Consider the following 15,001-nt stretch of genomic DNA (forward strand, 5'->3'; position numbering starts at 1 on the left):
GAGGAAATGGCAATACCAATTTCATTAGTCCTTGTTCAATGCTCATATAAGTACTTCTCGAACTCTCATGTTCCCTCTCACGCTTTGAAGTTCTTTCCAAATATTCCCAAAGTCACATCATAGCTTCCTCAAAAATCTCATTAAAAATCTTTTTATTATACCCATGAAATAAACCTGATTGTGTCTAGGCTGCTGATGTGCTGTGACTGCTGGTTATCATCCAGACTAGCACAGTGTAAACAGTCCTTTGCACTCCCTCAACAGACCCCCTGTACTCAGGCTGTCACAGAGTCCTTGAACAGCACTGGCACATTGGAATGCACTACCAATAAAATGCCACTACAAAGATTAAATTATCTCTTTCCTTTGTTCCAATATTATATGGCCGTCTTACATTAAAAAAAATCATCAAATGACCCTCAAAGCACCACCCTAACGATATAAAGTTTGACCCTTCTGTCTTTTAAACTGGAGATGTTCACTAAAACACAAGAAGATTGTTTACACACTCGTCTGCTCCTGATACTCATTTCCCAAACAACATCTTCTGTTGCCTATGTTTCCAGTAACTCGTTGCTGTCTCCAAAGCCTGGTTTTCATATGGAGTCTAGTACACACAGTCAATATATCACACCAGTTATAGAGCTGTAACTCTGTCTCAACAAGCAGCACTAAAGATCATGGCTAACAGAAGTTCTATCCAAATCATTCGAACATTAACGTGCAAATTAGAGAGCAAGAGAACATCCACATAATAATTGTAGCAGAGAAGCAAGACAACAAAATATGGTTGTGTTTCTGAAACTTCTTAGAACTATAGTCTTCATCCTCTCCCTTTTTTGGTTTACTCAAAAAAAGGTGGATCTTTGTTGTCCAAGATGGCTGTAACACATCTTTATTATCATGAAATAGATTTAATCACTTGCTGCAAGAGGTCCAAGCCATCTCTGTGCCTTAAAGAAAGTAACTTAACTGCTGAAACTTAATATGTTATAACCTCTTCTTCTCTGTAATAGCCCAGTGGGGGAGCAGCGATTGCCAAATTAAAAGCTGTATCATGTTACTGTCTCCACAACCAGCTTCCAAAACCTGTAAAATGCTATACACTAACTAGCCTGCAACACATGAAACATTGATTTTACAGTTTCTCAGCATTCCAGTAACAGTACTTCTCTCAGCAAAATGGGTAAAAAAAAAAAAGAGCAGAGATGTTAATATGAAACTGATGTCAGATTTATAAACTAACTTACCGTACTTGTCTCGCAAGCCAACTGTACATCTGAAGACTCCACCAAAGGCCACGTCTTCACCAAATATGACTGAAAATGAGAACAGTAGGGCAGGCTAACGTTACTCCAGTGCATGTTACTTTTAAACAATCATGTTTCAAAGGCTTTTATATTTGACACTAACAAAAGTAACTCCTTACAATTTCATTTCACTTCAAGATTTATCTAGATCTAAGCATTTCTCATGCACAGCCTGGCTACAACAAATGAAGAACTAAGGTTAATGAGGAATCAGAACACCAACATAGCTCTCTCAAAACAGAATTCATGAAACTGATTCTGTTAGGCTTTCATTAGCTATCTATTTTTTTTAAATACCCTATAATAACAGAGTGTCTGAAACTAAATGAGCAAAATTCCCATAAATAATTACATTCAGTCACCAAAGAGTCATTGAAATTAAGCCTTCTGCTTCAACTGGTAACCACTTGCATTCTTCATCCACAGATTTCAGTAAATATAGTGTTTTGAAAACCATCAAATTGAAGGGTTTTTCAGAATATCAATCCAGTATGAAATGTCAAGCCTTCACCAAACTACTTGCCAGACCCCTAAAGAGTGACTTTAAAGGAACTCCTCTACAGAAAAGATGGCTATTTAATAACTAGGATAGTTCTCACTATTTAACACTACTATTGTAGTCAAAAAAGTTTTATCACTGAAAGTGTTTGCCTTTAAAACTTAGCTTCATATCAACTAATCTGTTGGGGGATTTTCTTTGAATTTAGGGAATGGTTACATCTAATTTTTCTTAAAACAGTTTTTTTAATCTGTTCCACAGAAACAACTATTGTCCATTTCAATTTTTTAAGTGTGTAAGATGTGCAGCAATATCACCAACAGCTGCTTGCATGAACCAGAGTCAGTTCTGATTATTCCTCAATTCTTCCATATTCTCCATTTTCTAAAGGACACAAAATAGTAGGTTAACCTTCTTGCCTTTCAAAAACTATTCAAAATTAAATAAAATAAATTTCTGATTGGAATCACTAAAAGGGATTAGCATACTTGTGGTAATCACATCAATGACACCACTTAAAGAAAAATAACTTCTCCAAAGATGTAAAATGAATGCACTCATGGAGTGTATGACTACACTATGTCCCTAGATCACCTCTCTAATTTTTAACAATAATTTAGAAGGGATTTTATGTACCTAAAATCTTTGTAAGTCCTTTCTGTTACCATTTGGCTCCTTTATGTTGAGCCAGCTGGCATCTACAAAAAATATTCCCATTTAATGCTGGTATCCACAAACTTGAATGGACTTACTCATTCAGTTCAGCCACTGCAATATATTTTCCTGGAGACACTCTAATTCTCATCAACACAAGTATGAGGATTTCCACACTTAAACAATTGCTCAATTCCCATACAACTAAAAACACATGAAGGACATGTTTTCTATTGCAAAAAGCCCTAATTAATTCAGTAAGTGCAGTGATTCTGAGAACTCATGTCTGGACTGTAGAACTCCAACATGGTCTTGCAAAGGGCTTTACAAAGACTAAGCCCTGCAAAGCTGAGGAGCAAGACTGGAACCTTAGAGCTGGTTCTCTAAAGGCTCAAGATCATATATGAGTCTAGGTTCCTGCTAGACTAACATTCTACTTGCTTTTATATGGCTGATTCTACAGAAATGGTAATAAAATCTGTTCTTGGCCCTAATTTACCCTCAGTTGTCTAAGTTTAATCTAATTGAGGTGCATTTAAAACAGCTGAGATTGAGAGGGAATGTATACAGGCATAGTACTGGACAGACAATGTGCAATTTGTCCCAACAGATTAGACAATTAGTCAAACTTTAGGTTGGGCCAAAAAGGGCTACTAACATACTATAAAGAAAACCCAAAATTACACAAGACAATGCAGCCCTTGCAGCAGTGTTCATGGCACGAAGCATCTCTTTCAAATATCTGGTCACCATCACGCCCTTGTTAGGACAACAGAAGCAAAAGACCTCCTGTTGTGTATAAGAATTAAAAGTGGAGTAAATAGTTTTGTGCAATAGTTTAGGATAAGCCTTTTAAATCCCACTATAATGAAGTAGCATCTTCCAAGTTATGGGTAATCCAGACCACAAAAGCCTAGCAAATCTTACACTGCCTATGCACAACAATGAACAGAAATCAGTAAAGCTATAAATCAATTCTGAGGGGCAGGGAAGAAAGCAGAATGTACAGAGCAAGGAATATATTGTCTCTAAAAAAAATACTGGTTTAGGGAACAGAAAGTTTAAGAAATGTAAAAGTAATGTCTACATTTTTAAAACTTAGACTCAAGCTGCCCTCAAGGACAATTCTCATCAGTAATACTTTAAGCATGTTAAATAATGTATCTTCTGTCTTCACTTACAAGTGAAACACACAGAGCTAATACAGAAGATACAACTGCATCTTAGACCATATAATCCAATGTTAATGCAACACATTTTTAAGATTTGAGATCAAAGTGTAGAAATAAGTTATTAGAAAACTTTAAAGGCCACGAGAAATACATTAAATACTGTACACAGATAAGCAAACCAAAACACAATTTATATAAAGCAAAACATACTAACAAGTATAAGGTACCTGCAGTTGGATCTTTGGCTAAAGCATTGTCCAAGGCACTTGTTATGGATTGGAAGAGATTCATCTTCTGAGTTTGCCCTGTGTGAAAGTGATCATTCCACAATTTAAGTTGGTTCAAAACACAAGGTACATTAGAAAACACTGGTGAAAACATGCATAGAAACTTAAAAACTTAACCATCAAAAACAAGATCCCTGTTAGGAATACCCAACATTCATTTGCTGAATAAACTTAAATTATGGGATAGATGGGATTGTACACTTGGCCTTCCCAAGGACTATAATTCTACTTCCAATTTCTTTTTATTTTTTTTCAAAAAACTATGCTCTTGCCTAGACTAAAGGCAGCTTTGCAATGCTCAGTCAAACACTGGGAACAATGCCTTCCTTTTCAAAAGAAGAAACCAAAGTATTATTGTTTTGAGGACTGGGATCCCCCTCCCACTAAAATTCACTGAAGCCTACTTTATCATTCTTTAATCACATTAGACATCTATTTTTATCAGAAATTTTCTAGACCACTGGCCTGCTCTCTTCACTGCAGGTAGTAACTGTCTGAAGCATCAAACCCATACTTCAAAGAAAGAAACTTGTTGCTGAAGTAAAGCAAGCTGTTTAATTCAAACCAAGACTACCAGAGTGCCCTCCTTCACTCCAGCACTGCAGGGAAAAACAAGGAGGCCTGAAAGAAAAGATGGACCAAAACAATGGCCTAGTCCTCACTACTGTGACAAATTCAGATTCTCCAAGCAAATAAACTAAGTAAGAAATTGTTTGGCTGATATTTGCTAGCTCATTAACTGCCAAAACCTCTTAAGTCATGACTAGAAGCCACAGACCAGAAGAATGCTACCTGCCAACCCACACAGTGTGTAAAATCAAATAAATAAATAAGATGATTAGATGAAGATCCCACACAAACATAACAGATGTTAGAATTCATAAAGGAGAACTACATTCTTTTTCCAGTAGGTACAGTACCTCTCAACAAACGTTCGGCTTCCCTTTCTTCTAAATTGTTAATTAATGTTAGTATTTTTTGTTAAAGACTCATGTCACTCTACACCTGAGTAGCTGAATTCCTACACATCCCTGTGCTTGGTAACATCAGTTGTTATACTTGACATGGCCATTTAAGGAGAGGAAAATGTGAAAAAAAATGTTTTAGGAACTGTGCAAGTTATACAAAAGCCTTAATGAGCAAAATTTACAAATTCAAGAGAAGAAAAGCCGGCGAACAGCAGTTGTTTCTCTCTTTCTCTAGTCATCTACATTAGTAGTCAGGTTATCTTTTCGACAAGATACCATCCTTCCAGTATTTGATATAAATAAATGGCTATTACTTAAGCTACTGTCAGAATTTCTTCACCACAATAGTTCTAACCTGCTTCTCTTGCTTTTAACACAGGCCTTTGTATCAGCCCCACACAGGAAAGGGGGAACTAATTGTGCCTTTTAGACTTGAACTGTGAAGTTGGAAAAGCAGTATCTCAACAATATCAGGATCAGTACTGCCTAATCTTATTTCACATCCACTACTTTCCACAGAATTTCCAAGTGTATTTTAACTCTCAGGGAATTAGTTTTCTATTAATTAACGACAATAACGGGTATGCCACTCCAGAACTTCTTCACATGATCTCAGGCAGGGACCTGCCATACACAAGCTTCACCATATGGGACCTCGGATGCCTGCACATCTTTCTCACCAACAGAAACAGTAGAGAACTCTGTTTCTGTTGGTCCAAGAGGCAACACCAAAGTATCCAAGCAAGTAACAAGTTTCCTAGAGGATAGTGAGGTTCATGTGATAGAAACAGCTGTTCTGCAGCTGGCAGGCTTCTTCCAGGAGAACTCGGCACTAGCCATTTGCAGGGATACATCTCAGAAACAAAAATCAAACACCATGCGCTGTTCATTTCCAAGTTATCTGTGTTTACTCTCAACCATGTGACCACGAGGATGACCTCGAGCCTTTCAGCGGACGGCATTCTTTATTCATCATAGTTTTATTGTCACACTCGTCACCTAAGCATGCGATACAAAAATTAGGACAGATGTCAAGTCAGTACGTTACTGCTAGAAGCTTTTGGTACAGGACAGGGGCCGAGGATGGCCTGGCAGGTCTGAGCATACGATGGGCCCATCTACCGCAGCTCTGGCACTGACAGCCCGAAACACTTCACCACCCCACCGCCGAGGGGGGCTGCGGCACCCCCGGCCCCGCCAGCGGCCCACAGGGGCCTTCCCACCCACGGCCCAGGATTTCTGCGGAAAACCCGCGGGTGGAAATGCCGAGGACACAGCAGGGTCACGCGGCCGTGCGGATGCCTCCGCCGCCCGGGGCCCGACTCGCAGGGCCCCCCCGGGTCCTCAGCGGGTTCTGCCTGCCCGCCTCCCTCCATCCCGGACGGGGCGGTTGACGGCCTTCCCCGAGAGGGCGGGAGCGACAGGGAGGAGCCGGCGGCAGAGCGAGGTTGAGGCCGGCCCGCGGGGTGGACCCCGGCCCAGCCGCGCTCTCACCGTACTCGCTGGGCGCCGGGTCCGGCTGGAAAGCGAAGTGTGCGGCGGCCCGGCGGGGCGCGCCCGGCAGCGGGGCCAGGCGGCCCCAGAGCCCGGCGGGCAGCGCCGCGCGCAGCGCCCGCCCCGCCGCCGCCATCGCCGCGATGCCGGGCCCTCCGCCGCCAGCGGGTTCTAAAGAGGCGGGGTCCCCGGCCGGCCTGCCATTGGCCAGCGCCGCCGTGGCTCGGACCAATCAGCGGCGGCTCCGCTGTGGGTGGAGGAGTGGGAGGGAAGGAGGGGAGGGAGTTCTGCTGCGCGCGTGCGGGGAGCGCGCCCCGGCGGGGCGGGGCGGGGCGGGGCGGGGCGGGGCGGGGCGGGGCGGGGCGGGGCGGCCGTGAGCGGGATCGTGCTGCTGCCATGAGCCCTCACAGGGACAGGGTCAGGGTCCGGCGCGGGTACAGTCGTAGCCGCAGCCAGAGGTGCCGTCGTAGGCACGGCCAGAAGCCATGGCCACAGGCGCAGCAATAGGCACAGGCACAGCCATGGGCACAAGGGCACGGCCACAGGGAACGTCACCGCACTCTCGGTGCTGTCACTGTCGCAGCTGAAACGAAAGGCTTCACCTCTCCCCTTAAACTCTTTTCTTTTTTTCCACTGCAGGGGTTATCATGTCACCACTTCAGAATCGACAAATTGTAGACTGGTTTGGGTTGGAAGGGACCTTAGAGATGATCCAGTTCCAACAGGCTTGCCAGTGGCAGGGACTAGGCAAAGTTGCTTGGAGTCCCATCCAACCTGTTCTTGAACACTTCCAGGGGTAGGGCATCCACAGCTTCTCTGGGCCACCCGTTCCAATGCCTCACCATTCTTGCAGTAAAGAATTCTTTACCTAATATCCAGTCTAAACCTATTCTCTTCCAGTTGGAATCCATTCCGCCTTGTCCTGTCACTACATGCCATTGTAAAACTCTCCATCTTTCTTTTAGGCTCTCTTCACAAATATCTGAAATCCTCAAATTCTACCCCAGCACCTGCCTCAGAACAGTAAAAAGAATTCATAAACCTGCAGATATTACCTGTTCCACTCTGTCTCTCAAAACCCCTCTCAACTGCCCATCCAGTCTATTTCAAATTAATTTCTTCCAAATACTCTTGCTCATACCTTTGTTACATTATTTTATTGAAATTATGATCTTTCATAGGCACACATTTTCTTTGTCAGGTTTATATAAACATTCTTTTTAATGTTCTCCTCACCAAAGTGACCAGCTCACATTCTTTCCATCATCCAGATTAATCTTCTTGGTCTACTTTTGCAGCCTCCGTTTCTTACTCTGTACACCCGTCCTTGCTGCCTTTTAGTTGTCTCCTGATCAATCCTATCCCTTTTGTCAGTGCTTCACATCCCTGTGCATGCCTCATCCATCAGCCCCTTTCATGCAGCCTCCAACATGTGACAAGCTTTGAGTTGTTCTTCCCTGTCTGTTTTGATACTATCTGTAAGACAAACCATAATGGTTAGCATTTTTACTTTACTCCAAGAACACTAATTCAATACCGTGGCTCAAAGAAAAGGGTTAGAAATTAGAATTGTGTATAAATGGCATCACCTCCTTCAAATGACAGGGCTCATTTGTAACCCTGTATGAACAGGGCCTAGTTTAAATACTGGAATATGAGATTTCATGTCTAACATATGTATAACTGTTATGGTTAGATTCGCATTTTTTCTATCTGAGTTCCAAGCCATTATTGAATATCCCTGTAATGACCACAGTTTCATTTCATTGAAGACTACTGTTTCATTATGTATTTTTTGAAAAAAAAAAATCATGTTGATTTACAATTTCTTAATCATTAAGATTTGTGCAAAATAAAAGGCTTAATCCTCCTTCTAACTGGGGAGACCATCCACTTGCTCTTTAACATGCCCTTTATCCTTAGAGACTGCTGAAAAAGCACTCAAATTTTGAGTGATTGGTCATGGAATCAAACAAATTTGAACATATCCCAGTATATCCCAGGGAAACAAAGCACTATTTAAGGGGGTGAGAATTTTAACAAACAATAGAAAAGCCAACTTTGCAATGAACAAAGAATATAAATGTCAAATGTTGAGGTTGTTTCCAACTTCAACTGAAGGCAACATGTAGATATTTGAAAAAGTTTAGTATCTGGAAAAACATCATAACCATCAAGTGATATATAATCATGTAATATGTATTGCTAATAGTGGAAGATACTACAAATATCCAAGTTTACTTTTCAAATAATTGTGTTTCTTTCAGAAAGCAAGGTATCTGAGTAGGAAGAATTTCACTATATTTCACAACATTGTGGCAAGAACTTCAAAACTTAAAAATTGAGAGCAATAGAAAGGAATTAATTACTTTACGTGTGAGTCTGTCATCTATTACTAATGTAGCAATTGTTGGATCTAAACTCATACTATAAACTGTAAGATATAATCTGCTTATGTACAGTTAGTATATGCCATGCTGTGACTCTTGTCTCCTATACCTGGTGATATATGGAACTTGAAAAGGAAAAGAATGGTCATATGGCCCAGTATCCTACAGAGGAAATTACAGCATTTATGATGGAAGTGTGGAAGGAAGAAATATCTTCGGTAAGATGTTCACCTGCTTGTCAGACCTAGGTAAAAGAGAAAAAAGTATCTGGAGATACACTAACACCTTAATTGTTGTTGCCTTTTGAGTACAAAAGATGGTTTGTCCACATGGCCTTGGACATTTGCCCTGGTAATAAAAATAAAAAAGGGGGCAGTCGAAGAGGTTTATCCAAATGTACATTGGCTGAACAATATTTTAGTGGAGTTTAGTCCCAGCATTTATGTCTTTCCAGCTCTGATGGGTCTGATGGGGTAGTAATTATATCCATATTGTTGCTGGTATATGTTATGATATTCCAGCAACTTCAATTACATTTTGAAGACATTTTTCTCTTTTGGAAGTTATTAAGTCACTTAGGGCCGTTTCTGTTAAATCTGTACTCCAGACATGAAGAGCTGAAATCAGCTGCATTCCCCATCTGTGTGTATTAGTCATTTTGCACATCCTTAGTATTGTTGACAACCATTAAAAAACTCTGGCAGGGATTCCTATTATTTTTGAATAATCATTCAAAGCAACTAATGATGATGATTGCGGACCCTACTGACACAGACCAGATTATCCCCATGTTTATGCCAGTATCAATCAGATGTAACTCCTTTGAAGTCCTTTGTTGCCTCTGATTGACATGGATCTAGTTGAGAGCAAACTGCAATATTGGATTTGGACATAAACATATGGCTCCAAGTCTACTATTCTATTTCAAAATCTCTCAATTTTTTACATAGCTTGCACTTGAACCTTAAACTTGTCAAAATCCTAGTAGGTGTTACTTTATTTAAATTACATTTCTGTAGATGATAAAGTATTCAGGCGATTTCTCTTGCAATCCTTTGAGCATAGTTGTTTACTTGTCACTTCTGTCTGACATGTAATAGTGTTGCTGTAAGTTTTCCTCCCTGCTCTGTGGTTCATGGAAGGAATTTCGTTGCATGTTTCTATCCCAGCAGTTCCTTATTGTCTGCTTTGTCCTTCTTTTTCTGTACGGATACTTTGGAGCTGTTTTCTCCCATCCCTTCTCCCTCAGACAAATGGGAATTTTTGCTGATTAGGGACAGTAATTTCTTTCTTGGATATGTGAAAATGAGAAGTTTGTAGCATTTTCCCTGACTCGTTTTATTAGCAGTCCTGTGCAGATTAAATGTGTGAACAGAAAGGGTTGTCTCACCCCAAAGAAAGGGTGAGACAAACTGAACAAGACCAGAGCAGTAAAGTTTTGATCAACAGGACTTAGAAATAAATGGTTTCGTCTTAGGTAGCATAAATGCCAGAAACCCTTTTGCAGTTTACCAGAGAAATTATTATTTCACACTTTGATAAAAAGCAGGTCAGGGCAATCCATGTGGAACCAGACAAATTGTAATCTGGCAGAGAGCAGAAAAAAAAAGAAAAGAAGCTTTAATGGCATAGTTTTGCACTCATTTTCGTGTAAGGTCAGAAATCATCCAGTTACTTCTGCCATATGATCCACTTCTGGGGTAAGACAGTGTTTCCCATTCAGTCTAGAATAGTAACTGTGGGTTTCATCACAAATTGCTTTTTAGATTTTTAAACACTGCACACTTAAGTTGAAGACAGTCCTATTTTAAATTATATGAGTAATTCATAACATTAAGTGAATCAAGTCTAGAAACTGCGATGTCTGTCCATAGAGACATTATTCAGCTTTCTTTATATGACATTACAGTCTTTCATAATTACAGGATGAGAATCCCACTCCTCTGTTTAATTCAATCGGTTTTAATTGCCTTGAAACCGCAGAGCATATTTAACTCTATTTTCTACTGACTTAATCTAGAAATACCTGTACAGGGAACTGATTTCTAATAGTTAACAGCTCATAATTCTAATGCCAAAAAAAGTCATAGTGAAGTCCAATTTGTGCAAGGAATGGGGATCACATTTTTATCCTGGGGATAGGTAAATGTAGGAACAATTTACCTGAGAACATGCTGGATTCTCATCACTTCCACTCTTCAAATCATAACTAGATTTCTTTGTAGAAGATGTACTGTAGCTCAAACAAAAACAACTATCTTGATCGCAAAACTACTGGGTGAAGTCATACTGAAATAATCTTATTAATACCTTGCAGTTCTAAAATACCTGTTGTTGTTCAGTAAGAAGTGAGAATTGCTATTTGACTGGTCAAGAAAGTATGCCAAAAATCTTAATCAGATTCAAAAACAAGTGGAATGATGGATTCTTCAGGTATATTGGATGCATTTGTGTGTATGTATAAATGTGTATATATATATATATATATAAATATATATAACTGACATTATAAACAGTGTTCAAAAAAGAAATATACAGAGATGGCTTTAAGTGATGGTCATGTCGCATGTCATAAAAAGAAGTCGCATTCGGATCTCATGAGTTCCCAACAGGTTTCCACAGTGTTCTGTCTGCTGCTGGCAGGTGCTGCTCTAGAGATAGACGTGTACAAAGCAACACATTCACGAGGTTTAAATAAGTGTTTGAGGTAATGTTCACCTTGCCACAGACTGGCCTTTAGCTGCTGATCAGAGTGAGAGCTGTGATAAGTTACAAAAGTAATAAATCTCTCCCCAGATTGCTAGTAGTGATTTCTGAAATTAAACATACTGAATATGTACTCTACCAGCCTGTAAACAAGTCCTGCTGCGGCCATATAATTGTAAAATATACCATACTTTTACATGTGGAGACATCAATTTCTGTGCATCACCTGGCGATTGGTTGAACTGGTATCACTAGCCAGAGAAGCGGAATTGCAGAAGTCAGTGCAGTATCCAGACCTATGTTCCATTGCTGTCAAGCGTGGGAAGATTGAAGAGAACTGTGGAGAGTGTGATTGATAACTGGCTAGCTGCGAAAGGTCACGCAGACATGAGAGAGCTTTGCTGAGCACACAGGCACTCTCATGAGAACCAGCAAGGCAGCAAGCTTCGCATGTCCTCGAGCACAGCTGCTATATGATAACAAGACCTTGTAGCTGAAAGATACGAGGGAGAAGCACGGTAAAAATAAAACTTACTCAAACTATGTAACCACAAAGAAATGTAGAAAGAGGCGTAGGTGACTTTTAGTTTGAGCGCCAATCCTGAGCTTAACTTTTGCAATATGCATGAGCTTATTAGTGTTATTATAAAAGCATTGTGTGAATTATCAATAAACGAGATTTGCCGATCACTCATATTGAGTGCCACATTTCTCCCGCCGCAGATTTCCCACAGAAAACTGTATTCAGAGTGTGAAAATCAAATCCACCCAAAATTAGATCATACTTTAAGGATACCTGTGCTATTAATTTTATAAGAGCCAAACCCTATACTCAGCTGTCAGATTGCCTAAATTTATTCCAAACGGCAAGGGATTTTTTTCTTCTACATACCTCTTCCTTTTAGTTTGACCATCTGTGAAGCTACAGAATGTTCTAGGTATTTTTTTTCTAGACTAAGTTTGAGGTATTGGTTCCCATTCAGAGTCTAATGCTGCTTTCAGTGTGACACTGCTGTCTGCACCACTGCAGTCACCCACTTGCAGATGTCTTTGTTGAAAGTTGCTGGTTGTGGTATTTATTATTAGTTCTCTTTTCCTTTACCCAATCAATTTTCTTCATCCCAACAAAAAATACCTAGGTGCATTATTTAATTTTAATACAGAGTGCATCTTTCTATACTCTCTTTTGACTAAAGATTTTCTTCACCACAGAATACCTGAAAATTCTGTGGGTCACCACCAAGAGAAGGAATGCTTAACACTCATGCAATTTGTATGGGTCTGGGAAATCTAGGATGGGTTCAGCATTTCTATGCCCCATTCAAAAAAGCCAGCTAGGTTGTGGCAGTGTTGTACGTTAAAGCTTTCTGACTTTTATATTAAAACAAAAGTGTTTCAAATACATATATGACAAGCTTTTGTCTAATTTTATTTAGATGAGCAGGATATCTTTTAACAGGTTTTCAGTGGCACCCTTAGGCAGCACAGGCATTTAATGTAGATATACAGCTACACTAAAATTCAGGATTTAGACTAATTTAGGCAGCCCGTATCTTACTGAAAGCCAGAAATAATAATTCACTTTTTTATCCCTTTCATCTTTCTCTATATTTAAATAAATATATCAAAGTCTATTAGAAATAGCATAAATTGAGAATTGTCTTACTGATTTGTAATTTTTCATATATACCATTAGGTGGCAGGGAACAATAAAGATTTACCTGATGAAATACATATGTTGAAACACAGATCTATCAGATTGTTCTCTCCACCCTTTTTGAATCAGATTTCCTACTGTGAACTGTCAAGAGCTTTGTTTAGCTAATTATTAAATGACTTACCAACAGGGCTCACTGCTTTCATCAAAACTGCTTGAGATTTCATTTATGTGCAATCCTTTTGTGAAATAAGAAAAAAAAAAAAAAAAAAAACAAAAAAAAAAAAAAAACACATACTTATCCCACTGGGAGTTCCTTAAAAATTAAACATCAACACTGTTGTGTGTCTACTTTTAAGCTCTGCTTCTGGTCAGGCTAAATCTGACTGGTGGAAGTAGCCCCTAGGCCAGTCTAATTCAGTAAGCATTGGTGAAAGGCAAGAAGGTTTATTATTCTTTTGAGAGCCTTGGTCGTTAGGCCTATGCTTTTGTCGGGGTCCAGCTATAAATAGGGACCTTTTACATAGCATAGGTACAAAAGGATTGAACTGACAAGGCTTAGACACCCAGGCTGACAGACAGATGGCTGCAAGTAAAAAGATAGAGAATTTATACTGCTGGCAACTTTTATGTCTCTAAATCTAGCTGGCTGGTGATTTTAAAATTGCAATGGATGTCACTGGTGAGAGGGTAGGTGGCAGGAATCACAGGGCAAGACTTGTCTGCTTGATAACTCGCTCAATGATTGATGTATGGGAAGTTAATTGCACTACTAGTGACTCTGTAGAAGATAAGGAAATCTATGCTCAGCATTTCCCAGAGATGTGGAATTAAATCTCTTGCAAGAGTAGCACCTAAAAGACTTTTGTTCCCTCAAATTTATCAAGTGCTGTTGGTAGGAATTGTGCTACAGAAATAGTCACATGTGCTTAACTGGAAAGATCCAAAGCAGATTTTTCCGTGTGTTTATGTAATAATCTAGTGCCAAATGAGCAACAATTCCAGAAAATACTATACAGCTGTAGTTTGCCATTCCCATTTGATAAGCTGACACCTGAAAAGAAGCAGAAGAGAGATATTTTGTTGATTTGTTATTGATTAGCCTGATATGCAGAGAAATTCAGCTCAATGCAGTTTTAACATGGCAGTGACAGTAAAATGGGTGACAGTAAAGAGATGGAAATCCATTATTCACAGAGAAATGTGTGGTAGCAACTTAATAGTGTGTCTCTTTTGTGTCAGGCAATTGCCTCTAGAAGCAAGGAGTCCTTTGTTCCTCCTGTTCAACCCTGGCATTGCCTGAGAAAGCTGACTGTAACTACACAAGCTATAACCTCACTGTTTGTGAAGTCTACATGTCTGCTTGAGTTAGTATTCAATATTTTCAATCTTAGTCTCTGAGTTTTAGTGATTGTGTCATATCCACACAGTTCAGACATAGGCAATCTTGTGGGAAACTCTCTATTTGAAACAGGAATCTTCACTAGTTAAAAATGCCAAAGCCAATAGTAATGATTGTACCATAAGATGACTTAAGCAACAGATTCTATTATCTTGGATTGCAGAAAATCAGATTCCTTCCAAATATAAATACTTAATGTCTGTGCACATCACAATCCCACAGTCACCATGGCTGTCAGCATAAAAGGTGGGTCCTCTTCAATAGCAATTTCTTTCCTTCACAAATAATAGCTGCAGATTTCAGAAAGTTGCCAAGCAGGATTGAATCTAATTCAACATGCTATCAGCCTTAGCATCTGACAGCGGTGTTGGTACTCCCAATGGATCAGTCTAGCTGTCAATGTACAGATCACCTTACCCTGTTTCTACTTTCTACCTGTGTAGATCACAGGCCTCCCAGGAA

The 15,001-nt window shown here is 39.8% G+C and overlaps 1 protein-coding gene across 2 annotated transcripts in view; it reads right to left on the bottom strand.

Annotated features, from left to right (window-relative positions):
* The window catches only part of BCKDHB (branched chain keto acid dehydrogenase E1 subunit beta), a 105,302-nt gene extending 98,763 nt beyond the window's left edge, over positions 1-6,539 (bottom strand). For both annotated transcript variants that reach the window (XR_010720085.1, XM_066179633.1), the window contains exons 1-3: positions 6,385-6,539; positions 3,863-3,940; positions 1,251-1,319 (exon numbers count right to left, since the gene is read on the bottom strand). Coding sequence is in view for 1 of the 2 variants with exons in the window: in XM_066179633.1 (XP_066035730.1) it covers positions 1,251-1,319; positions 3,863-3,940; positions 6,385-6,520 (283 nt within the window). In the remaining variant the exon portion in view is untranslated. The remainder of the gene's footprint in view (positions 1-1,250; positions 1,320-3,862; positions 3,941-6,384) is intronic.
* Between the last annotated feature and the right edge of the window lie 8,462 nt (positions 6,540-15,001).

This window comes from Chamaea fasciata, unplaced genomic scaffold (assembly GCF_029207755.1).
Source record: "Chamaea fasciata isolate MVZ Bird 193981 ecotype frontalis unplaced genomic scaffold, bChaFas1.0.hap1 SCAF_3, whole genome shotgun sequence".
NCBI classification, from domain to species: domain Eukaryota; kingdom Metazoa; phylum Chordata; class Aves; order Passeriformes; family Sylviidae; genus Chamaea; species Chamaea fasciata.